The sequence below is a fragment of the Plectropomus leopardus genome, chromosome 13, assembly GCF_008729295.1.
Source record: "Plectropomus leopardus isolate mb chromosome 13, YSFRI_Pleo_2.0, whole genome shotgun sequence".
NCBI lineage: Eukaryota > Metazoa > Chordata > Actinopteri > Perciformes > Serranidae > Plectropomus > Plectropomus leopardus.
In genome coordinates, this window is record NC_056475.1 from 29,487,854 (window position 1) to 29,515,005 (window position 27,152).

The following is a 27,152-nucleotide window of genomic DNA, read 5'->3' on the forward strand; positions in this document are numbered from 1 at the left end:
GGACATGGTTGAAATGATGCCAGCTTCTGTTAGGACATGTTATCAGCTGACGCTGCCTGTTTATCAAATAACACCAAAAACAAAACATCAAAACACCCAACATCCTGAAATCAGGTATTTCAGGCTGAAACAATTACAACAACAGCTCACAAAATCCTGGAGGGACTGTTTAAAAAGTCATCATGGTCTCTTACCTTTTACCTACCTTGTTTTATTTTCTCTGTAGTGATACACAAAAAATAAGTATTTTAGCATATTATGAGTTGATTAAAGTTATCAATCAAAACAGCAAGAGAAAAAAATAAGAAAAAGAAGAGTCACGGACATTTATAACATAAAGATTCACCCATGCTGTAAAATACTGAAGACAGGGACCACTATCACACCAACTCACATCTATTTAAACCCACACTGGCTAGGCTATTTTCATTCTTATCTCTAGTTTGGCAGCAGCTGAGCAGCAGATGTTGTAAAGTTTCGTCCTTGTCACAAAGACTCTTGGGACTTTTTTTTGTGACATAGCAGCACCACTGAACCACTACCCTGACAGGAAGTCTGTTTACAGATATCAGCATCACTGTGTCACAGAGGTTTTCAGATAAGATTTTGTTAAAGATGTTTTTCTGTTATCTGGAGACACTCTGCATCAGATACATGTTTAGAAGCTACCAAACTTCCATTTTTTTCGTAAATTATTTTATAAATCTTCTTCATGGCTGAGCCCTTCTAATTTATATTCAGATGTTTCTGATATAAAATGACAAATATATATATTTGTCATTTTATATCAGAAACATCTGAATATAAATTAGAAGGGCTATATATATATATATATATATACATATATATATATATATATATATCATGCTAGACTTTTGATTTAGCTCTCACAATCAATTTAACCCGGTGGGCTATCTATGCAGCACCTGCATTTGAAATATTTTTATAAATTAGATCAAGTAGATTATATACTGAAGACTGAGTTCCCAAAACTCTTTTTGTTTACTTTTTTTACATTTAAAATAATTTTCTCATCTCACAATTTTTTTTCCCCAATAAGATTAGCACATAATTCATTGGGGCGTCAAGGTACAATAAACCCTAACTTACATTACCCCACAAAAGATAAGATAAGTGTCTATTGATCCTCAGAGGAGAAGTTCAGGTGTTGCACAAGGACAGAAATAGTCCAGCTACATTGAGAAAGTTACCAAAAAAAAAAAAAATTAATAAATAAATAAATAGAAGTATATGGAATGAAATAGAATAGAATAGAATAGAATGGAATCAAAATCAGTGTAATTCCATCTGAAGCAAAGTGACATAGTGGTGTGAAAATGAGCAGCAAGGCATTGTATAAGTAAAGTAATATGATTCCAACAATTATAGCAGTGCACATATAAAATAGCATGTCACAACCCGGCTCTTTAAATGGAAAAAAAGGGTAACACGTGAGTATACATTGATTTATTGACTAAAATAAAAGTCATCAAAAACAACAACAAATGTGTGGGAGGAATATGTACAGTCAGTAATGTAGGGAGTTGATGAGTGAGAGTGTGCTGCAAGGGTGTTGTGCTGTAAAATTTTTATGGTTCTTTTCTCATTTTTATAGTAAAAACGAGAGAAAAGAAACCAAAAGCCAAAATGCAAAGATCTGCCTGCACACTAAGAGCTAATTTATGCTCAACTACAAACCAAGATTGTGTTACTGAGTTGCATATTCCTTACATTACATATTTTTCAAATACATGTTTTAGCTTACTGTTTAACTGTAATACACATCACGTCACCACCAGCAGCACATTATTTTATTTGTTTTCTTGTATGGCACAATGCATTCTGGTAGTTGAAAGTTTCTATCTCTTGAGCAAAAGCATCCTTTTTCTCTGTTTTCTGTGGTTGTGTAGTACCAATTTCAAAAGTATTTGCATCTTTATGGCGCATAGATGACCTACTTTTATGGGAGGACCCTCTTTATATTGGCGAAATACTTCTTAACTGCTGCTCTGGCTTATGTGTCCCATGCTGCTAATTACACTTACTCAATGTCTGCAGCTCTGGAAAGTAAAAGTACAGAAACAGCACAATTAAAAACCCAGCAAGAGAGCAGTCACAAGTTTAATAAAGTGTCGAACTGTACAATAGTACACTCATATATAATATGAATGAAAATGTATTGATACAGTGTGGCATAATGTACAGCAATACAGCAATATTTAGCACAGGACAGAAAATATAGTACATTATAATATAGTCCAGTACAGTAAAGTACAGTACAATACAATACAATACAATATAGTATAGTATAGTATAGTATAGTATAGTATAGTATAGTATAGTACGGTACAGTACAGTACAGTACAGTACAGTACAGTACAATATAGTTTAGTACTTCAAAGTTTAGCATAGTATAGCTTAGTATAGTACTGGAAAAATAAAGTGAAAAATATAGTGTAGTAATTTATTGTACTGTTTAGTTTAGTACAGAAAAGTGTAGTATAGTGTTGCTAGTATATGATATTATAGTATAGTTTAGTATAGTACTAAAAATATAGTATAGTAATAGCATAGCATCGTATAGCGTAATATAGCATAGTATAGTATGATATAGTATAGTATAATAAAAACTTAAAAAAGCACTATTGCTATTATTAATAAAATCCAGAATGATAATGAAAAATGGTCATACTATTTAAAGTATCACATAATAGTTATGTACAGTATTAAGTTTTAAGTTTATAATTTAAAAATAATAAACAAAATACCATATGTATAAAGTGTGTAATATAGACAATGGAGAGGGAGAGTGCTCTGAGTGTTCATGTGGTAAAGGTGCCCCTTTTTTTCTTTACCCCTCGCTCTCAGACAGTCTGTGTGAGCTCTGGAGCTCCTCAGTGTGCAGTCATGAGTGACGAGTTCTACTGGCAAACCAGTTTCATGGACTCACAGTGGAGGTAAGACAGGGAGCAACACACTCCCTGCACTCGCTGGATTCCAAGCTCAGTGGCAAAAAGCTGTCCTTATCCACAGGGAATTAAAACTGTGTGACAAAGCAAAGGGAATTAAACATGATTCAATGATGATTCCATTTTCATATAAACATAATTTCCTTCTATTGATTTATGTGCCACACAGAAGATATTGACTTTGCGCTGTTTTGTTGAAGGGTATAATTCATATCTTTATGTTCAAAAACAACTCCCCTGGTGGAGGGCTTGCATTATTCATAAGAAACTGTTTTGCATTTGTCAGTGGGAAAAGGAATGGGGGATTGTCTCATATATTAAACGTGTCTGACACTTTTTTTCTAGTTGTACCAAATTTGAACTGCTCGACAGAAAGTGTGAATCCCTCCACCTCTGCACATCACATATATTAAGCTATTAATACATGCAACTAAGTGTCAACATTTAGCTTGAGCTAAAAATGTTTTGTCAGAGAAACTAACTCATGAAACTCTTGCGCTAGTCCTCCCTCACTTCCTTTTCTACCCGCGAGTTGCACACGTGAGGTGTCATCAGTGTTTACACCTGAAAAGTTCCCAAAAGGCAGCTGATGTACTGACAGAGCAGCTTCAACTAATGGAATCGAATCTCTCTCAAATTATAATTCAAATCAGCTTTATTGGCATGAATGTTTGTCACATTGTTGCCAGAGCAAAATAACATATTATTAAATTAATAAAAACATTACAGAAATTTATTTTTGACACATAATATATACAATATTCCACATATTTTGTAGCTAAAACTGCACACCGACTTTTCCCCCCACATAGATAAGGCAATTCATGAAGATTTGGAAAATGGATAAACCCAGGATATATGGCATTCATTTTTTTCAAGGAAATTTTCTCTTAAATTGTTGTATTTTTCACAGTATAATAGGAAGTGAGATTCAGTCTCTGAACACAGCCTGGCCTCCCTGAGTCTGTTCTGCCTGTGACGGTCTGTTTCTATGGCCAGGCCTTGTCCACTCAGTCTGTATGTGACACCTACAAAAATGTATGGTCACAATTGTAAAATTGTTTTGTGTGTTTAATTTGAAAAGAAAAAATGGCCACGTTTTATGTATTTATGATGTTTATACTTTTGAAGGTGCAGTTACTTAATGACGGCACCAGAGGACATATTCACCTTGGTGACCGAGAGGCTTCCGTTCCTCAGACAGAAATCGGCCTGCTGTTGAGACACAACTAACATGTCCTGTCTATATCTTTTCCTGTATAAAACAGGTTAGAAATGTGGGTTATTTTATCACCAAAAAACACAAAAGGACTGCTAACACCTTCCATGTTTTGTTTTGATAAGGTTTGATGTATAGAATCGTAGTTTTGGTCAAGTGAAAAACTTAAAACTCTTCCTGTCGGTTGTAATGGCGGTTTTGCTAGTTTCTGTGTAAAGAGTGTAACAAAAATTGCGGCCTTATTTTCGTTTTTGTCTTTATTTTCCACCAAAGCTCCCTGACATATGCACCTTTTTTGCAGTTGTGTAAATTAGATAATATGAGAGAGAGTTAAATGAGTGAAATGTGTGAGTTGTTGTAAAGCTAATTGAGTGATTCCAGTCGTTCATTCAGGTCATGTAATGTTAATATTAAAGCTGCAAACGGGTTGTAATTATAAGGGGTAATTTAGAGTAGCCAAATATGTGTTAATGTTAATATATGTCATTTATGTTTTATAATGTATCCAGTGAAAGCAGTGAACAGTATCATGGGCTGAATTGCAACACTGAAGGCACTGGTTGGGTATATTTTGAAGTGAGACATAGTCTCATAACCTAAAACAATATTTGGTAACTGAGATATTCCTGTGTAAAAGCAGAATAAATACATTCATCAGCAGTTATGTTATTCCAGGGTTAATTTTATGGATCTGTGAATATGGAGGATAATTGTGAATTGAAAGATTTTTGTTAATCAGTTTTTTTTTTATGAAGAGAGAAAAAAAGAGATGAATGCTGTGAATAAAGACAGAAGACAGCCAAATGTTAAGACACAACTAAGGTCTCCTGTCTCTTCTTTTCCTGTTTAAAACAGGACACAACACCTGTTACAGGCAGCACAAGGCGTGAGGCCTGGAACATGTACATTGCCAAAGTTTTATATCTGTCACGGTGGTCAGGTATTCTGCCAGCACGTTTTCTTTGTTTAGGGTCAAATAAAATTCTTATTTAGTTTGTGCTGTAGTGATTTCGTTCAACATTTGATATAATTTTCTTTTTGTTTTGAGATGTTTTGGTTGGGCCGGGTTGTTTTAGTTTCTGTCTTGAAGCTTCGGTGTGTTTTGGCAGAGCTTCAGGATCAGCTTGTAGGAGGGACCCTTGTTTTTGTTCAGCTTCTGGCACTGGAGGGCCTTGTGATGGTAAGACTGGGGGTCACTAGATAGAAGATGATCGTAAAATTTGGTTATTTCACCTTTGAAAAATGTCAGAAAATATATACACTGAACATGTTTGTTTGTGTTTGTGTGTGTGTGTGTGTGTGTGTGTGTGTGTGTGTGTGTGTGTGTGTGTGTGTGTGTGTGTGTGTGTGTGGTATGTCTACTGTTAATGTTTGTTTTGTATTGGAAAAAGAATTAACACAAAATTGCAAATGTTGTGTGTGGAGAAATGAAGATGCTCGAGGAACCCCCCCCCCCAGCATCAGTTTGGATGCTCAGGGAGAACATGCCAATTTACTCTTGTTAAGTCACCAAAACTACTTTAGGTTTGGGCAACACAACTACCCTGGTAGGTTTGGAAAAAAAGATTGTGGTTTGGGTTAAAATAAGAATGTCAGCTAATTAACAAGAATGTCATGTGAAATATGTGAAATATGTGATTTTTTTTATTTGTTTGGATCATTGACTGACATCAGTTTTCTTTTAAAAAATAAATTGGGGAAAAGGACAATGAACAACTTGCCATAAGTTCAAGTTCAAAATCAAGTCATGGAAATATGTCATGTGTTTGTATATCAGCACCTGTCAAGTCATTCATTTTTATTCATTCTTTATATATATATATATATATATATATATATATATTTATACAAATTTTGTGCTGATTAATTTCCTAATAATTAATTCCTTTTTTCAAACTGCTGTTCACTGCCTCAGAGTTGTATGTGTAGGTCTATTTCCTGAGTCTAACACGTTGTAGTTAGGGGGGACATGGAGGAGAGAGATGTTAAAAAAATAAAATAAAATAAAAACAACTACAAAAAAAAAAAAAAAAACACAAACTTGATGTGTAAATTGGTCAAGTTCCCCTTTATCCTCCTAAATCCTTTATTAAATGTACACATTTTTCCTTTCTTTTCACAGTACCACCAAAAATCATCAACCTCTCAAGAGATATCATGGTGAATGAAGGCTCCAACGTCACCCTCATGTGTCAAGCCAGTGGTAAACCAGAGCCGTCCATCAGCTGGAAGCTCATCTCCTCCTCAGGTAACTTGTTTGTTTTGTAAATAATCATATTAGCTGCAGCTATATATAGCTATATTCACATTCTATCAGGATTCATGTGCCTTAATTTCCCTCCCCGACCTTCTCGCTAGCTGTCTCTTCCCCTCACCCCTCTCTGTTTATCGTCCCATCTTTGACTTTGTTTGACCCCTGACGGATTTCTCGCTTCACTTATTACCCATCATTACCTGTTTCCAGATCATCATTACTACCTAATTGTTTGCAGGAAAGTAAACTGACCCTGTTGTTATTGGACTAATTAATTAGGATATAGGATGAATGTAAATGTTCTGGAGGCAGTTTGAATGACAAGTTTATTGCAGAGAACATTAACACAGTGTGGAGCATTATTCATCTACAAGCACGCCATGGCAACCATGTCCAAAACCAGGAGAGTTGCATTGTGCATGCTCGATGGCATTTAAGCCTTTATTCCTTACTAAAGAATGAAGTGTTGGCTGCTATTTTTGGTATCCCAGTGTGTCCAGGCCTCACTTAATCAGGCAAGATGCTCGCATTCATAATGAGTTACATTTAAAAGCCCCAGCTTTTGTGCTCTCATCTGTGCTGTCCTTTGTATTTGAGCAGGGATCTGGGAATTGAAATGTTAATATATGACACAAGAGTGACTGACCTGTCTGTAAGGAGATGAGCGGGGAGAGGGGGCATTGATTGACTCCTGTTTGTGGAATGCTACATGTTAGTAGTAAACATGTTAGTCTGACTGAAATGGTAATAAATTAAGCAAAGCTGGAGTAACACACATAGATAATATGGTTGGGTGTCAATTTACTCTGTCATGTACGCACCTAAACCAGATATGAACTAGCCTAGGCGTCCCAGCTAGCAGGGAACATTACCACAACACTGGCTAATGTTACCTACAAGCTGTAATAATGTTTGAAAGACAACATTTTAATCTAATGTTCAAAGAACCTTTCAAGGATGTTTATCATTTCAAATAATGTTTCTGTAAGGTTAAATGCTGACTAAGATGTAATGCTTTAATTGCAACATCCTGATGATGTTTCAGTGATGCTGAGAGATCATAGAATGTTCTCTTATAAAACACTTCCACAATATTTGGTGAGAACAAAGGAAGAACATTTTCAAATTAGCATTCAAAAAATGTTTTAAGGATGTTCCAGAGGCCTGACATTATTGAACATTTTTAACATTTTGATTATGTTTATAGAGAATTTTAACACTAACTTCAAGAAGAATATTCTGGGAACTAAAAGAAAACTTCCCGCTAAAAACGTTGCTAAAACATTGCATTGTACCATTCTCAGAACATTTTTAGAACCAAATATTACTAGCTGGGGTTGTGCACGTGGTCCATAATCCCTGCATTGGCCTTTTTCCCTGAAGACCCTTAACAGCATAAATTCATAGAAGAAAGTTGGGACAAACAAAAGATGAAGAAGTGAAGAAAACAAAAGGAGACAAAGGTACCAAGTAAAGCGTAGAGTGCAGACAAAATGTACAGCACCAAAAAGTTGTTTTCACAGTTTGACATGCAACCCATTTGCTTTTTGCTAACTTGTTTGGTTTCAGACATAATGGGTCATACTTCCGTCAATAAACCAATTCTCCGCCGATGCTTGTGTACTGGGACAAGAACAGAAGTCCAATTAAATGACCTGCCCGTAGCTACACTTAACTGTGCATGTAAATGTACAGACTCCTTTTGTTTTCCTTCTTTTGTTTTAAATCTGGACTCTGTGTATCACGGTGCATTGAGATTCATTAATAACTGCAAGCCCCTTACTCATCACCATTTCCTGTGCGCTTGGGAAGGATTTGTCTTTAAAACTGCAAGGACTTTTTCATTGGCATACTCTTCCATAGCTGTCCTTGGCCTACTTCCAGCATATTTATGTGTCTATGTCCTCCATTCACAGAACCTGTTCTTATTGTCTATACCCCGCCTACATACAAGGATTGGCAAAAGAGCCTTTATGTATGCAGCTTCATATGTGGAACCTTAAAAAGATTTATAGTTGCTCTCATTGGTTTCTCTATGCTGCTTCAAAGCACTGTTTTTTTATGTCATCTTCTACATGCCAATGTCAGGGAATATCTTATCTGGTCTTCCACTTGTCTTGTTTTTATGATTTGCTTATAGTGTATATTAACATACTTTTAATCCGTCCTTATGGTAACTTGTGTTCATTTTGTGTTTTATATTGTTGCTTTGGATGTGTATATTTTGATTTTGTATTTCTGTTTTATGTTAACTTTTGTTGTGACCTGTCTTGGCCAGGACACTCTTGAAAAAGAGTTGTTTTTTTTTTTTTTTCTCGAGATTTTTCTGCTTAGATAAATGTTGAGTAAAAATGAATAAGTACAGAAGGCAGTTGCCTGCTGCCAGTCACCATCTGGGTCAAATGTTAAAAGGTCTGGGGATATCTGCGACAACTTTGACACTGTTAAGTGAGATGTTAAAGATTGGAATATTCTCTTGTTAACTCGTGTTGACGTCGTGTGATTTGGGGCCCATGAGCTCTTCTGTCATCTGTGCAGCATTAATCAGTAACAGAACCTCACAGCGTCTGTAAGAACAACAGAACACTGAGCCATTTCACCAGATGAGCATTGGCGCTTATGCTACCAGTGTTGTCGCACATTGTAAATTCTCGGTGCTCAATAATTTAATATCATTGCCCACTCTGGTTTGACTGATGTACGGTTTCTAGCAGCCAATAAACCTTTATGTTTAATGAGTGAGTATTGCAGCTCACTGTTCAGCTCTGTCTCAGGCTTCTACACTGCTGTCTAGCAGTCAAGCGAGAGCTCAGAACACTTTTTCGGGTATATATTTCCTGAGACAGGATAAAAACATGCTGGACACTCGACCGGAAGCTCTAACAGACAGATTCCCTGCAGCATACAAACATATATCAGCAGAGTACTTGTCGTAACTGCTACAGCAGTGTGAATGACAAGAAATTACTATACTACTACTACTATACTATAAGTATGGCAATATTAACACCACAATAATTTAAATATGAAGGGAAAAAAAGAAAAAAAGTTCACTTTTTTTGAAATTGTGGCCCACAGTTATGGACAATAAGAAGAAACTATTTGTTTGAAACTTAAGAAGCTTGTGTCCGAGTGGCCTTGGAATATTAAGTTGCCTGAATTTGAGAAGACAAGTTAACATAATTTTGTAATGATTGAAAGCAGCCCAGACACTAACTTTGTTAAGGGTTTTTTGTTTTTTTTTTTTTTTGTTTTTTTTTTTTTATACCATGTGTTAAAATCAGTCAAGTTTGGTTGCAAGTATTATTTTATTGCAACCCCGGCATTATTTTCACTTCATCATTTCACTTCTCCTCATCTTTCATTACCTGGTTTCAATGTTCAGCAGTTAAACACAGCTGATCCTGGACCCAATTTAAGAGCTTAACGGATTAATCTTTTTCTATTCTTACTTTCTCTTATTAATGAAAGGATGATAGGGTATAATAGAGTGAAACAGAAAGCAACATGGCACCTTTTTTTTTTTTAAGTTTCCAAATATGATAGATCTTTGTTTAGGCCAGACACAGCAGTAGAAGAAAATACAAATGCACTCATTCCCCCAAAGCAAAATCCAGAAAGTTAATTGAATTGATCATAATTGGGGATATTAATGTGATTTTTCATCAGTTTGCTTAATGTGTGATTACTCAGGTCTTCTGGCATTGTACAATCGGGGTTTCCATTAACTCTCATGCTGCGCAAATATAAAATACACCTAAAGGAAACACGTCATTTTCGAAAAGTACATTCACATGAGGTGGTATTTCAGGTGATTCAAAAAAGCCATATTTTGCAAAACAGCAATGGAAACACTCTTTTGCTTTTACAGGTCACATGATTTACGCCATGGGCAAAGCTATGTACTGCCTTATCAGTTTGGTGCATATAGCCTGGCATACACCATACACACACCTGTGAAAAATGATTTGCTAATGTCTCAGTCACTACCCTGTACTCTATAAATAGCTATGGCTAAGTGCTTGTCAGTAGGAACTGGCTCCCTCATGATGCAGCAGGAGCTACAAGAGGTGTTATTGCATCACATAACTCTTCAAATGTTGAGTGGATCATCTGGAAGTTTTGAATCCACAATTCCTCTGTGAAATCGTGGACTATCACCTCCCAGAAATCCCTCGTATGTGGTCGCTCCCACGAACAAGGGGCTCACCTTTCCACTATGGCTCGTATAACAACACGCCTACATTGCCTTCGATTGGAAATAATGCACAGTTAGCACAGTGGCTACAATAGAAATAAAGCTGTTAATGTTTTGAATTTCCATCATCATCATGCTTCTTGGAACGTTATCTCAAGAGGAGAAGTCGCATAGCATCACTCAGTGGAAACGCAGTCATCTTGAAATTGTGTTGTATCGACATTTTGAAAATGTCGCTCAAGTTTTTGTTTATAGCTACCTCTATCGTGTATGCTTTTGTGGCATTGTATATCTTGCTGGCCTAAAAACAGACTCCTTGCACACATAGTCAGCCATTTCTGTGCTTTGTTATCTCAGCCAGGGACAGACATCTAACCACTGCCTGTCCCAGCACACTGTGGGATCCTCTTCCCTGGGCCTCCAGTGTGAAAAGCTGCTGAAGACAGCCACTCATTGTTCTGTCACTTCATGAAAACATTGCAATATTTCATTGGTTATCTATAAAAATGTCATGGGTAGATGAAGGGGTTTAATTTAACTTTCTCCTGCAGTATTTGGATGATTTTAACACCCAAAGGAGTGCACTGTTTTGAAGGGCAAGCTTCAAAAGAAAAGTCTAAAAAGTAACTTTGTGTCTTCCGCTATATGACCCCTCCAACAGCCTGAGGGTTCAGTGGCAACAATTTATGATAAGGCAGGTTTCCATTACAGATATTCACAAAACGTAATCAACATTTTCAAAATGTCAATAAAACACAATTGCGAGATGACTGCGTTTTCATTGAGTGATGTTCTGTGACTTCTCCTCTGGCGATAACATTCCAAGAAGCATGTTGATGGATGTTCAAAACATTAGCAGGTTTATTTCTATTGCAGCCACCGCATTAGCCGTCATTACTTCCAATCCAATGGGGTAAAGTAGCTTGGTTTCTTTTTTTTCAGCAGTTGCCATGCTGAATTGAGGTATCAGGGCTCAATTCATGATGGCTTTTTATTGAGGTTGTGGACATGCTGAACTCATGGTGAACATACTCAGAGAACTAATTGAACTAATTCAGGTCAGCTGTTCTGAAACCAAATACTCAGAGTTTCCCATCTTGGGGTAAATCAACTCAGAGTTCGGGGTTAGACTCAGTTTGTTGAACACCCCTTTTTTCTGCTTCTTTCCCAGTTGAGAATTATGAAGACTGCGTTGGCAATTATAAATGAAAGTTTGGACAGCGTTTTTGGGTGCAGGAGGCTCATCTCGCTACACAGCATGAAGACCACTTTGCAGAAATAGCAGGCTTGACTCCAACGGGGGAGTGAAATCTCAAAAGTTGATAAGATGAATGATGTGAAATGTGTTGCAGAATTGGTTCTGTTTGTCTAACCCTTTGAAACCTGAGCAAATTGGCTTGACTTCTTTCAAAAACATGGGGAGAACCCAGTAAGCAACTTAAGATGAAATTACCCAAAATTAGCTAAAAAATGAGTAAAAAGTACGAGGAAATGACAAAATAATTAATAATTTTTATTAATAAAATAATTTAAAAAAAAACACAACAAAAGCATAAAAAACCCCAAGGAAATGAAAATGAAAAAGTGCTTAAATATAATTGTAATTCTGAATAACATTTTTTAAAGTATATAATTATGATAATAATAGATATAATTTTTGGACTTTTTTCCCCCAACTCTTTCAAAAATAATTTTCTAAATCTACTAATTTTTGCACGTTTCACAAGTTTCTTGCCAAGTAGCTCATTGCCCCCCCCCCCCCCCCCCCCCCCCCCCCCCCCCCCCCCCCCCCCCCCCCCCCCCCCCCCACCCCCCCCCCCCCCCCCCCCCCCCTTTTTTTTAAGAAGAAGGAAGCAAAGTTTAAAGGTTGAAATACTTGTGAAGGCATCTGATAGGTAGTGCTGTGTGGTGTTTCTGTGTTGGCTGTCTGCATCATATCAGGGGATGACAGAAAATACAGACTTCCCTTATTCTGTGCGAATGAGGCTGACGAAACACAGATGTGTGTGTGTGTGTGCGTGTGTGTGTGTGTGTGTGTGTGTGTCTGTCCATCTGTCTAGGGGGGGAGGTAATTTCTAAATTACATGAGGTCCCCTGGTAATACTTGTCCCATGCGCATTGTGCTTTTGACTTGTATTTGTCAAGGGGAGGGATCAGGGTCAGCTCAACTGTGCTGCATTTTCTGCCCTTCAGCAGAACAACAGTCACAACTCACACTGGGAATATGGCTGCTTATTGTTGGTGGTTGTCATGTCATCTGAACCTTCTATTCTATTGTTGTCACTGCCTGTGAGCATGTAGATGGTAAAGCATAGTTCAGGTTCTCACACTTCCTGTGAAAGGGCATTGAATGTGTGACACGTGTGAGTCAGAGTAAGGACCACCGACTCATTGAAAGGCAGCGATGCTTGCATCTCTGGAGAATTTGGCTGCTTTATGTGGATAAGAATTAATTTGTCCATTAAAACCATTGTCTGTCACGGGAGCCATTGTGATTAGCGTTGTACCTTATGCTTTAACCTATAGAACAGGGATACTTGAGAGACATTTTTGCACAATGATTGGAGACCAGGGGCCAGTCACAGCAACCCATTACATGTTTCTTGGATTTCAGAACATTTCTTGGACTTTAGGATCTCCCTAGGATGTTGCAGGGATTTAAGGATGTTTGGTTGATATTTGGTTGATTAGGATTTTAGGATGTTTCCCAGATTTTAAGAGATTTCTAGATTTTAGGATGTTTCAGGCTTTTAGGACTTTGTTTCTAAGATTTTAGGAAGTTTTCAGGATTTTAGGACACCTCTGGGAATTTAGGATGATTCTTGAATTTTAGGATATTTTTAGGCCATCTCTAGGATTTTAGGACCATTTAGAACTACTATAGAATTTGAAGATGTTTCTAGGATTTTAAGACGTTTCTAGGAATTTAGGACTCTTAATGGATTTTTGAACATTTCTAGGATTTAAGAACATTTTTAAGAATGTTCCTAGGATTTTGGGACGTTCTCAGATTTCAGGATGTTTTAAGGATTTCTGGATGTTTCTAGGATTTCAGCACATCTGTATCCTCAAATGGCATGAGATATAGCATTACTTCAATATCTGCCAGTTTGCTTGAAAGTCACAGCTCACAGCTCATTATATGCATTGGTCATAGTGTATCTGATATTATACTTGACATGCACTGGTAAAGAGCATTCCAGATGTTTGGTTCCCGGCATTTGAGACAAAGGTTTGAAATAAAGGCACACGAGTTAAACTGGTCACTACCATTTAACATGTGCACTAAGCTGACCAAGGGTTTTTGCGTCCCTCAGTACTGATAATGTGACCTAATGACAGTATAGTGTATCAGATAGAGCATACTGAGCAAGCAACCTGACCCCATCCTTTTCTACAGGAGGCTGCAATCTGTTGTGTCCCAGCTGGTCTTAGACACTGCAGTTTTGGACAGGCCTAGCTGTCATTCCTTTGGGACTGCTGCAAGTCCCCACAGGCATCAGTGCGCTCCAGCAGAGGTGCTTGTCAGCTGGTTGAGTAGCATTTGAACTCCCTTTACCTCACATCATTACAATGTTGAAATTGCAAAGACAGGTCTGCCAGTTTCTCTAACTTTCTGAACCTCAGATATTCACACCCTCTTGATGCTGCAATTGGTTGGGTATGTGTATCTGAGAAAGTAGGCAGGATTTATATGTCTCTTTATTTCCATGTAAGTCACTTCCCATTTGACCAAACGTGCAACATTATGAAGCCAAGTCAGTATGTGCACAAGCGATGCATTGATTGCAATTTTCTTGACCAATTCTGATTTCTGATGTTTTTAGAAGTCTGACCTGCTGATTCTGATTTTGGACAATTCCGATTTTTACTTCTTTCTGGAAACTATAATTGAAAACATACACAAACATATTTCAAAATAGTCTTTAAAGCCAAATGGAAACTTGACTCAATGCAAGTACAGTATTTCATTGTAATTATTCCCTAAGAAATTTCCCCACAAATAGCAGTGTTAGAGCACTATTTGCATAATCCTTTACATATAGATCTAAAGTAAAAACCATAGTAGGCAGAGCAGTCACTTTCCTGAGAATACTTGACTGTTGTACAGATTGTAGGGGTATGAAGCATTTGAAGTTAATCCAAGAAATGACATCACAATAAGAAAAAGGCACTGGCGGACAATATCTATTGAAGAGTTCAAAGGGTTAATATAAATATACAGATGATCTCATTTGTATCTCCAGAGAAGTCATGAAACTGATTGAACTTGGTATTTCTGGACCAAATCAATGGGCAGCGATTCACTGATTTCAATGAGCTGCTGGTTGACTGCATCTACTTTTTGTTTAATTAATATCAATAGATTTTGATAGTTTGACAAATCTGCGTTGGATTACTAATAGTTGTACTGACTGCAAAATGAACAGTGGGAGGCATGTGTAAGTACTGTTACCGTCAGCATACAACAGTACAGCCCATAATCACTTACCGGGAGTGTTTGATGGCATCATGTCGAGTGGAAATGACACATAAATGATAGTTAAATGGATGCCTTGAGTTAAAACTGTCTGTTTTTTCTCCATCTCAGGGCTCAGATGTTTTAGCTGAGAGTGTAAGAAAGTAGTGCCTAATTAGGAAAAGCGGCTCATTTGTTTTCTTTCTCTTGAACAGCCAATCAATACCCCCATGAACGCAACACAGGATGTTTATCCCATTTCAATATGATCATGAACTAAATTGGATGAGTGCAACTAAAAAGGTTTAACAGGAGAGAGAGAGAGAGCGCAGTCTCCTCGTCCCTTTCTAATTCTGACTGTTAATTAGGCAAATAGTGAATTAACGAGTTAAGCAGAGGGTCGAACGGTCTAACAGAGCCGACTGCTGGGCCAGAGGGGGTGACACGTGTTTTTCGGAGGTGTGGGACTCAACCACTCAGCGATCTCTGGGAACCATTGCTGTGAAATCTCATTAGCTGGATCCAACAGCTGGCTTCATTGCTGCTTTAACTTCCTGGCTCCAGTCTGAACAACAGAGCTGTTTTCTTTTTAGACCTCCTAAGGTGCAATCTATTATAACTAGCTATAAATACATTGTGATGTGGGAGGTCATTGAGAAAGCTGAGTCATCCATTGGACGAATTAGTTCAACCTCACAGTCCTGGGCTGAAAACTTTTAGGTAGATTGGTAGGTAGATGTGTGTGTAATCCTCTCTTTATATTCTGGGTGGAGTTTGCATGTTTTCCCTATCCTCCCAGTGTGGGTTTCTGCAGGTGCTCCAGTTTCCTCCTGTAGTCCAGAATCATGCCGGTTTTGTTAACTGATGAATTGCTCGTAGGTGTAAATGTGAGCATGAATGGTTGTCCCTCTCTGTGTCCGCCCTGTGATTGACTGGCAACCTGTCTGGGGTGTACCACTCTTTTTTAAAAAAAAGTAATAAAGAGTAATAATTGGCTCATATACAAATGCAACCCTTATTCCAATCTCTCCTTTAGGGCTGCACCAACAAATTGACAAAATAGATTATAATCGATTGTTAAATGTGTTGGCAACAAATACAATTATCGATTAGTTGTGTCACGCGATTATTACATCACTTGCTGTGTCACGGTACTGTTTACGTCACATGCAGACTGGAGAAGCCGGTGTTTTGAAGAGGCACAGCAGAGACAGAACGTTTCGTACAAAAACTTCAAAAGTTTGGGAGCACTTCACGTTATGCAAAACAAGGAAGTGTGTTACCTGCAAAATATGCAAAAGTGACATGGCATGGCACAGGAGCACGATGGTTATGATGCAGCATCTGGCACGCGTCAGAAGAGTGTGACTTAAGCCTCACCAAGCAGCAGTGTGTTTCATGCGTGTGGTTTTCACACATGCAACGTTGTTGCAACATCGCTGCCCGCTGCTATTAGTACTGCATTTTCATATTTATAAGCACAAATTCTACTCATTTATGAAGTTGTGCAGCTCCTGCACAGCCGACAACCCAGTCCTGTAAATGTTTAAAATAAAATGCATTGTACCAGCAACTGATGGCATTCTGTCTACAGAGACGCTGTCCAAGGGTTTTTGTTTTGAAAGGGAAGCAGGGAAGTTGGAGCAAAACAGCCGCCTTTGTATTTCCTCATCTCTGTGACAGAGAGAGACTTTTAAACTGCAGTAAAAAGTGGTATAGAGTCAATATAATAATCAAAACACCATATTCACTATCTGTTTCTGCTGGCAAATGCATGCGTCACACGTAAAAAATTGACAAGCCACCGTTTCTCTAGATATGCTGGAGCTGACACATAGCGTAGATGCTCCTGACAAGCACTTCTCAGGTGGGCAGTGTGTGCGCTCTCATTTGATAACCTGGGCGCCGAAACAAGACGCGCTTGGTGCTGCTCACATGGTCCTGACATGCGCTGTGTGAAACGGGCCCGACTCCTGAGTTTTAAAGTAAGGTAACATAACAGCATGTTGTTAAAGCTGTCAACATTTAGTTCTTAAGTTGTTTCATAATTGATTTTGTAGTTATTTATTATTTATAATTTTATATTATTTTGACAGCTTAGGGATATTCAAGTGTAGCCTGTTTATGCACTTTTGCACTGTTGTCAATGATAATCTGTTTTTGAGCAAAGTGATAAGTTAATCGAAAAAATAATCAACTGATTAATCGATTCGAATCAAAATAATCGTTAGTTGCAGCCCTACTCTCCTTTGCATCTGCGTAAGTGTGTGTGTGCGTGTGTGTGTGTGTGTGTGTGTGTGTGTGTGTGTGTGTGTGTGTGTGTGTCTGTGTCTGTGTCTGTGTGTCTGTGGCATGTGGCTACACTTCCACTGAGTCTGAGTTTTTGTGCAACACCAATAAAGAATCTTTATGTCAAACACGGCATTTCTGTGAGTGGCAGCCACGTTCAAAGGCATTCTTTATTCCGTGCTCATCTCAGCACTCTTCATGATCTAAATGTATGCAGTGACTGCTTGCTTATGTTTATTTATTTGTATAAAGTCCATTTCTGAGAAAGTACATTGAAATTCATAGTGAAGATTTCTTTTTTTTTTTGCAGACACCAACAAAACTACAATTCAGAGACGTCTATTGGCTTTTAGCTCAGTGTGGGATGGAAATGTAAATAGACCAGCGTTAGCTTGAGAAGCTGTCGTTTTGATTTTCCTCATGAAAGATAAAAGACAACAGTGATTCAGTCTTTTTTGGGGGGGCTGTTTTTTGGGGTTGTTTTTTTCTCTCAGATTGTTCACTTTCAACATGCTGAATTGGAGCTGCTATTTTTTAGTTGCCTTTTTTTATCGGTTTTTATCTCCAATATTCGACTGAGGGCCTGATAAGCAGGCGCGGCAGGAATACACAGAGTCACACTGCACAGTTGTCACCCTGACTCGGGAAGAGAGCAGCAGAGCAGAGCAGAAAATGTCCCAGTGCTCGCTGTAGTCCAAACTTCTGTTCCAGTATCTCCCAGCTGCAGAGCAACTCTCCTCCAGCCTGGGGCCATTCAGTGTGAGCCCAGCTATTGCAAGCACTCCGGGGTGTTAAAAACAGTGAATTAAATAAATAAAGATCCTGCGCGCGTGCGTGTGTGTGTGTGTGGGTGTGCATAAAGATTGATCATTTTAGGCTGTGGCCGGGGCTCTCACATAGCCGTGACCCAGCTCCCCCTCACCTTTGATAGATAGATGGCTTTAGGGGCTTGTGGCGGATCAGAAGTGATCCTCGGTATCTCCCACAGACCACACAACCTGACTGCAAAGTTTGTCAGCCAGCCGATGCTGCGGTGCATTAAGGCAGCCGAAATGAACATGCACATGATTGAATTTGGCCTAGGAGCAATAAAAGTTTTCCAGATTTGCACAGGCCTGGATGCTTGGAAAGATTCATTTGAAGTTGGAGTTGATGGAATTGGTGGTAGATTGGTCTCTCTTTGACCCCTTTGAAGGTGAAAAAAAAAACTTAAATACTGTAATACAATATCAGTACGGTTTTAGATGTTGATGACAGTGCTAACTTTGGCACATGCTCGGCTTTAATCTCATTGTACATCAGTAAAATTGTATTTTAATCGTTCGAGATTTGTTAGTTTAAGTCAACAAAAAGTAAAAACCTATGGTACAGTTTTCGTGAGTGAAATTTTACTTTCATTTTCCTCCACATTTTAAACTTCTGTCTTCTAAGCATTCTTAGGTTACAGCTGCTGCTATATTTTCAGGTACTCCTATAATGCATACGTTGCATTGCCGTCCCCCGTTTGCCAGATCATTTCTTTTTGCCTGTAGGTTTTTAGTTTGTCATTGCAGGACGATTTTAATCAGAGAGATGGCTTGTTTTATCTCTGCTCATAGGCAATTGTTCTCTTCTTGAATGACTTCGACTATCTCTCGGAATGCCTGTCGAATGTTTTCTTCCATCATGGTCTTGCTGGCAGCGTTAGCCTCAGAGATACAAGCTTGCACAGTTGTACGAGGCTTGGGAGGCATTTTTAGTCCAAAAAACAGTTCAAGGCTATAGTCATTCTAAACTTGTAAAATATTACTGCTTTATAAGTACTTTGTCGCAAGATACAATGCCAAAAGCCACCTTTCACGTACGCATGATACGCCTGCTGGACTGTGTCAGGTTTCAATTTCAATTCAATTTCAATTTTATTTATAAAGCCCATTATCACAAATCACAATTAGCCTCAGAGGGCTTTACAGCAGACGACATCCCTCTGTCCTTAGACCCTCACATCGACTAAGGAAAAACTCCCCCCAGAAAACCCTATAATCGGGGAAACAAATGGTAGAAACCTCAGGAAGGGCAACTGAGGAGGGATCCCTCTTCCAGGACGGACAGACATGCAACAGATGTCGCAAAAAACCCTAACCCAGAATGATTTATCAGAAAGAGAGTGAAGAGAAAGAGAGGGAGAAAGAGAGAGGGAGAGAGAAGGGGGGAGATTCACAGCAACAATAATGGTAACATTAACATAACATATAACAATGGTAATAGACATAAAAATGATATTTGTACGTTATGATAGCATGTAATATTACACGTAAATCTGTAACATTACATTATTACATTAGGTGAGAATGCAGCTGGAGGGTTGCATGCACATGAAACGCGGCAGGATGACATCAGGTTGAAATGCTGCTGGTAACAACGTGATATAAAGAGCGCGAGGGCGCCTACAGGACAGGCGTGCTTCTGTTGCCTAAACACAGCCATGTGCAGCAAAATCCCATCATGTGCTTTTGTTGACATCACATATAGGGACGTCCTGGAACCCAAAGAGCAGACACAAAAAGTCCACTGCAAAGTGGCAATATCTGACGACTTTGGATGAGAGCATGTTGACAGTTCTGTTCATTAAAGTGGAATGAAAATGTTCAACACTCAAAAGAATTAAATTCGACAAATCTGATTCATCTTGTCACCTTCACTTACATTCTGTACATTCTTTATATCTTTAATTCACCTACTGTATCCTTCACTTACGCAACTCTTGTCTTCTATAGTCTAACTTGGATACAAAAGGCCTTGACCTGAGAGAAAATGGTTTTCATTTTTCCTTTTTATGTGCAAAAATATGTGTGCAATTGATGGGTCAAAACCTAACCATACTGTCACAACACATTCTCTTCGCTGGCAAAACTCTTCAATAGAAGTAAAGCTGCCTTATTGCATCAGAGTATCACATAGAACCCCAAACTACCATATTTCTAAATTTCTTTTTTTTTCAGTTTGTTTTCTTCAAAGAGGATGACACATCAAAGGCACATTTAGAAATACCTTATGCCAAAGGCTGATAATCAGTGGAAAAAAACTATTTGTATATTTACCTTGCACAGTGGCAACAACAGAAGCACATTTAGAGACTCAAACTGCAGTGCAGCTGCAGTCGCTTGCTCTCCTTCATTGTCTCTCGGACATTTTTTTTTAATACGCGTTCTGTTTCAGTGTTTGAGAAACAAAAGCTTTTGTTGCTTCTTTTTCAACACATTTCACTCTGACTTCCTTTCCCTCAGGACAACACTGCTAACATTATCTCCACTCCCACTCTGTCTTTGGTTATGTGTGCTTTTCTGTCTGTTAACAGTTCCTATCTGCCATTCTGCTTCTATTTCTTTCTCTCCCCCTGCTTGGACTCATCAATTTAAATCCTGCCTCGCCATATCCCCTTGTTCCCTCTCCTTAAATGCCTATATCCCTCAAGCATCTGCTCTCCCGTCTTTCCCTGCACCTCTCTCCAACGTTGTTCCCCTTGCCCTGAACACAAATATCTCTCTCTTTCCATTTTCTACCCCATTTTCTTCTTTGCCCTTGAGTTTGAGGATGGCATTTCAGGGACACAGGAAGGGTACATTATCTTCTGCAGGCCTCTCCCGAGACTTCTTGGCTCTTTTTTTGCTTTCTTCTCCCCACCATCTTCTCCTGTCTGCTCTCCCTGATGTCCTGCCATGTCACCTTGATGGCAGGGCACAGTACTATCTCACTAATGACTTGGTCACAAACCCACCAGTCCTCTTTAACAAAAACTGAGAAATTAGAACCACAGCTCATGTGTCGAGTTAAGGTGGAAGAAACTGTATATATCAGTAGTCATGCTGTTGTGAATGTTGTCCTTTGTGAACACTTACCCATTAAAATTGAAGAATCCTATAATGAGGGATTCTTTGTGTATTTTTCAGAGCTTGGGTAGTGCTGTGTAGTGGGTACTGAAGTGTCCTGTGAACTCTTTGTTTCTGCTGAGACAACATTTGTTCTCTCTCTAGTACACATGAAGAGAAACATCGGTCTTTGGCACATTGTGCGAATTGGTTTCAATGGCTACGCTTGCTCAGTTGGGTGACTGGCGGTCAAACTGACAGCAGCAGCAGCACATGAAGAGGCTCAGAAGTGAAACTCTGAGAGGACAGACCAACAAGATAATAATGATTTATTACTTTTTTTTTTCATAATGTTGAATAATTTTGCAAAAAAGACAACACTGGCACTGACTCAACCATATTAAATTTAAATGAGAGATGGTGAAGGTGAGTTTATGTAAATGAGATGATTTGAAGATGATTTTTTTTTTTGAAGGATTGCAACCTCTGATGCTCAGCCTGCCAAGGCCCTGGAAGCTGGTGGTGGTGGAGGAGCTTTGTGTCTACTGAAAAACAACAATAATATGACGATAGGGTGTATGTTTGACAGGGAGGTCATGATTTGCTATGGAGTGGCCTCGGGAAAAAATGTAAGCGATAGAGTTGGATAAAAATGATTTGGAAGTAACCATGGAGAAAGAGACAAATCTACTAACTGGTTTGCGAATACATGTGGAAAAGATGTGGTGTAGACCTACTAGAAAATAAGGCATTGGTGACCGAATATGATCAAAAAGTCAAAATTAACTTCATATTAAAGTATGTCCTTTGTCAATGCCCAATGGAACCACACAGAAAAGAGTTTTCTGATATGAGAACCCTATCAGCAGAACAACATCATTTGTCTGTGCCTTCTTAATCATTATACATCACTTTTAAAAAAATAAGTCAGTTTTGCAATGTGACAATGCTACAGTTACAAGTTTAAGCATGGGATGACAAATAAAAATCTGTCAAAATTGATGTAGTTATTCAGTTTGAAAATACGGTAATCCTTGGGTTAGATTTTATATGGTAGGGTTATACTCTGTATTATTACCTGTTTTTACAGCTACATGCGGTGCATAGTTGTCAAAGTAGTATTTAGTTACTTTCTGTTAAAGTTAAACTTTCTGTTAGAGTTGGTACCCAAAAACAATGAATCTTTTGAAATCTTCTGAAATCTAATATTCTTCATGGAATCTATTGAGGTTAAGTTTTCCATATTTGTATGGAACAGAAATTGTAAATTACTTGAATGCTGTGCCTCAAAGATTCAAGGTCTGTACTTCAAGGTCTGTATTGTTTGTTGGCTAAGTGGGCATAAAAAATAATATTTTAGACTGCTACGTGCTGAAAATGAAATGGGCTGTCGAAAATATTGAAATGTTGGTCAGAAGGCACTGATCTATCCAGTCACGTCTCTATTAGCTTTGCTTATTTATGCTCTTACGTTCATGTGCACAAACATAAGTTGTGATTAATATTGGACAATGATAACATGACTAAGAGTTACTCATATAAATAGGGAAGTGTAGAACTCACCACTTTTTAACTGTCCTCCGGCTTTTCTGCTCCCTGATCAGTTGAGGTTTTAAAATGTAGAAAGAGTAAAACCTGTGAAAAAGTGTGGAGAGGACTGACCACATGGTAAAGTAAGCCCATCTCAAAATCCATCTCTACATCAGAAGAGAAGTGGGTAGTTAAAGACTGGTGTCAGGACAACAACCTATGAACTTTAGCAAGACTAAGGGCTGATGGTGGACTTAGGGGAGAAACGGGGAAAGAACTATGCACTCCTGTAATATCAGTGGGTCCTTGGTGGGGACGTTGGAAAACCTCAAGTGCCTTGATGTCCACATGAGCTGGATTGCCTTTTTCCAGTCTTTACTTCTGTCTCATCTTTGGATGTGTTTGGTGTTGCATTCCTGGCAGGGCCCCCCATTGGGACCACTATCTTGTCCACTTGCCAATAACCCGCTGAGAGAATGTCGAGAGACAACCACGCTTCACCTACTTCTCTGGCCTCATACATTCTGGTTCTGCTAACCCCAACGTCATTTTCTCCACAATAAACAGGCTCCTCAAACCTATGGACAATCTCTTCCACTCCTTTACAGTTGACAAATGTAACTCCTCTCTGTCATCCCAAGCAAAAATTGAGACTATTTGCAACTAACTGGCATTCTTCCAGTTCCACCCAACAGTGAATCCATCACTCCCCCTTTAATAGACCGATCATCCACCCAATTCTCCCTGGTCTACCCTTCCAACCTCAATAAATCACTGTTTGGCATGAAGTCTGCCACCAGAGCCCACGACCACATCCCCTCCAGATTAGTCAAAGCTTGTCTCACTGCTATCTGGCCACTCATCCTCTATGTAATCAACTTCTCCCACCCTCAAACTCGAACTAACCCCAATCTACAAACTCTACAAATTCTACAAACCATTTCTATCCAGTTTGAGATACCAACACAGCACAGAAACCAATGACTTCCTCCTCTAACCTTGTCCCCTCCAAGTATCACTGGCACTGCTGTTTCCTGGTTTGAATGATATCTCTCCCACTGCCAATATTTCATTAGTACATTAGTATCAGTAAATTCTCTACACAGCTCTACATTACCACCAAAACCATCACTACGGCCACTAACTTCACCCCCACAAACTCACTCATGGATAAAAATCAATCAAAATCAAGTCCTGCCACAATCTTTCCTTTTTCATCAATGACTCCACCGTTACTGTTTCACACACATCCAAAAGTTTGGTGTCATCTTTTATCAAATCCTCTCCTTTAAACTCCACGCCAACGACATTCCAAAAACCTGTCTTTTTGCATCTTGAAAACATTGCCCGCCTTGTCCCTCCGTCTCTTTCTCAGCCCCTAAAACACTCATCCACACTTTTACCACCTTACAAGTTGACTACTTCTACAGTACAGCACATTGCAAAATCCTCAACAAACTGCAGTACATCTGAAATTCAGCTGTCCATGTGCTAATTTACTCCTTCGCCGCATTATATCACCCCAGTCCATCAAAACCTCCACTGGCTCCCCATTCAATAAAGAACCTAGTTTATAATTCTTCTCATCACCAACAAAGCCCTTCACCGACTAACCCCCTGACCTCAACGACATCCCACACCGACAAACTCTTGCCCACAACCTCAGATCAACCAATGCCCCTTTTACCTGGTTAAAGCAATGGATCTAAGTGGAAAAGTCATTTTCAATGGTGCACCATCCCTCTACAACTCTTCCCCCCCAACTACTCAGAAATTCTACCTCACTCACCTCTTCAAAACCACATCCCAAACAGCTATTTAAAGAGTAACTAAGCCCCCAAAACACATTTTTTTCAGTTGAAAATCTGTCTATCTAAATATGTATCTATCTATGGGTATTTAGTAGTGTTTTTATTGATTTAGGTCCAACTCTTGACATTTGAGTGAAAACTAGTAAAATTCTTCATATTTTAGAAATATGGTATGGTATTTTAGATCCTGGTAGCAGGAGACTGCTTTCATCTACAAATGAGCCCCCTGTTGCTGTTGTGTCGCTGCCCTCTCACCACTTTGTGTATGTGCAGAGGGCAGGGAGGTGTTGTGGATCGAGAGGCGGCGCAGTGGGGTGATTAGGTTGTCTTAACCCCCCTTGCAGCCCTGCCCATTTTTTAAGACTTTTTCTCACATTCCAGGGAGGAGGAACTCAAGTTAAAAGCAGGGGGATTGGTAACTTTTTAACTCTTTTTTTTAATTTTTAATTTGTGATCCTTTAGTTCAACCCCATCCCCACTCCCCAAATTCCCCTTTTACTGTCATAGTTGTTTTGTTTTTTTCACACTAGTTTCTTTTGTAACATTTTTTTACCATGTAGAGTGCCTTTGAGTATCTTTTGAGATGAATCATTGCTTTTTACAGATGTTTTTCTCAATTGTTTTCATGATTGCATTCCAAGTAACACTGATTTCACGTGTCAGTCTGGAGGACAGCTGTACATGCCGCTAATGTGAAGCCACATGCCGTAAAACTGATGCATGATCTGAGGACTTTGGGAATGTGCGTCAGCTGGCAGCCTTGTCTTGATTAACTCTCCTCAGAGAAATACAGCGTGCCTTTAACTGACACTGCAGTCTCTATTGGCGAAAAGCGGTACAATCTTTTGCAAGAAAGCCAAGCAGAACAGGAACAGAGTGGAACCTGCACACCTTTATGAGTCCTCCCGATACTGCTCGTCAGGTGATCAGTGTGCCAGTGAGAACTTCCATAACAACCTTCCCAGGTGCAATTCAGTAATGTGCCTAAACCCAGCAGAGTGAATCCATGTGCAATTTATTACTGTCAGCCACCAACATCTAGGGAGGAAGCTTGAAGTCAATTACGTCTTTTGTTTTTCACGTTGAGTGCTGTATTAAGTGTCTCTGTCAAGCATGTCAAATTGGTACAGGAAGAAGTAGCAGGGCTGGCATTTTCCTCCCATTCATATTGTCATATCTCAGTAGTAGTCCTGGTGTGCTTGCAGGCTTAAGAGACCCACATAAAGGAGTAGAATATGAATGTTCTGACAGACAATTGATAATGAGTGGGAGCTGAACAAAGCGAGTGTTGTAACATCCTCACCAAAATGTCAGTAAGCTCAAGAACTGGTGTTGAAAGGAACACGAGAGAGACATGCGAGACAGAATTAGGTACATGTCATGATATTTACCCGTGTAAGTTTTGACATGCATGTTTCTGTGTGAATTTTTCCTGTCACATCCAATCAGGTTACTACAGGAATTTACAGGACCTGTCTCCACTCCCGCTGCTGTTTTCGAACTTAGTTCTTTGATTTCTGTGCCGGAGTTAGAACATATCTCTTCTTGTGTCGTTAATACCAAAACATTCTCTTTTATCCAAATAGAAGAATGATTCTCAATGCACTGCACCAAATCACAGTGTGAATAAATCAACTTTCTCTGTAACAGTGTAACAGTTACTTTCAAGAGGCCATGCAGGCACTCTGTGAAAATAACAGTCGAAGCCACAGCTGTGGATTTGATTTGATTTGATTTATTTTGAACATGTAAAATAGAAAATTGAAAAAAAAATCACACAAAAACAGACATACAAAAGAGTAATAATTACCGACCATGAAAAACATAAAGAAAAAAAAATGCTTGACTTGATGACTTGATTTACATATTCAAAAAGTAGTTGGAAGAAGTAAAAACTTATTCAGTCCCATCTCATTGAATTTAAATCACCCAGCTTCCTTGTTCATTTAAACCTATACTGTAATTAATTGAGAATATACATACACCCACATACTCAAAATTAAATATATGTAATTTTTCATTATTATTTACAGAAAAAAGAGGAAGATAAAAGTAGGAAAAAAATTAATTTTAAGTAACCAAATAACAGTAACCCCTGCAAACACCTGATGATTGCCAACCTCCCCCCTTCCCTGTACCTCCTGAAAATTATGTTTTTATACATTATTTTAAACATTATTTTATGTCCATACATGTCCACATCAAAACTGTGCCATAGTTTCACTCCACAGATTGATACACAGAAACATTTTCTGGTGGTACGAAAACTGAAAGATTTTAAATTAAAATTTCCTCTTAAATTTGCAACCCTATTTTCTGTAAGTAGGTTATTTCTAGCCTTAAACATTATTTGTATTTAATAGTTTTGACTGTAAGAATAATGAGTTAGTGTTATCGAGATATCCGTCATTGTGAAAAATTCGTATTGCTCTTCTCTGGAGAATAGAAAGTGAGTGTAATGAACTTTTGTAGTTGTTGCCCCAAACCTCCGCACAGTAATTAAAATATGGTGAATCTATTGAACAGTAGAGAATATAGAGTGATTTCTGATTCAGAACCTGGCTTGCTTTGTGTA

At 38.6% G+C, this 27,152-nt stretch overlaps 1 protein-coding gene across 2 annotated transcripts in view; it reads left to right on the forward strand.

The window, feature by feature from the left end:
• ntm (neurotrimin) overlaps positions 1–27,152 on the forward strand; it is a 554,851-nt gene that overhangs the window by 516,659 nt on the left and 11,040 nt on the right. For both annotated transcript variants that reach the window (XM_042500021.1, XM_042500020.1), the window contains one exon: positions 6,311–6,436. In XM_042500021.1, the coding sequence (XP_042355955.1) occupies positions 6,311–6,436 (126 nt within the window). The remainder of the gene's footprint in view (positions 1–6,310; positions 6,437–27,152) is intronic.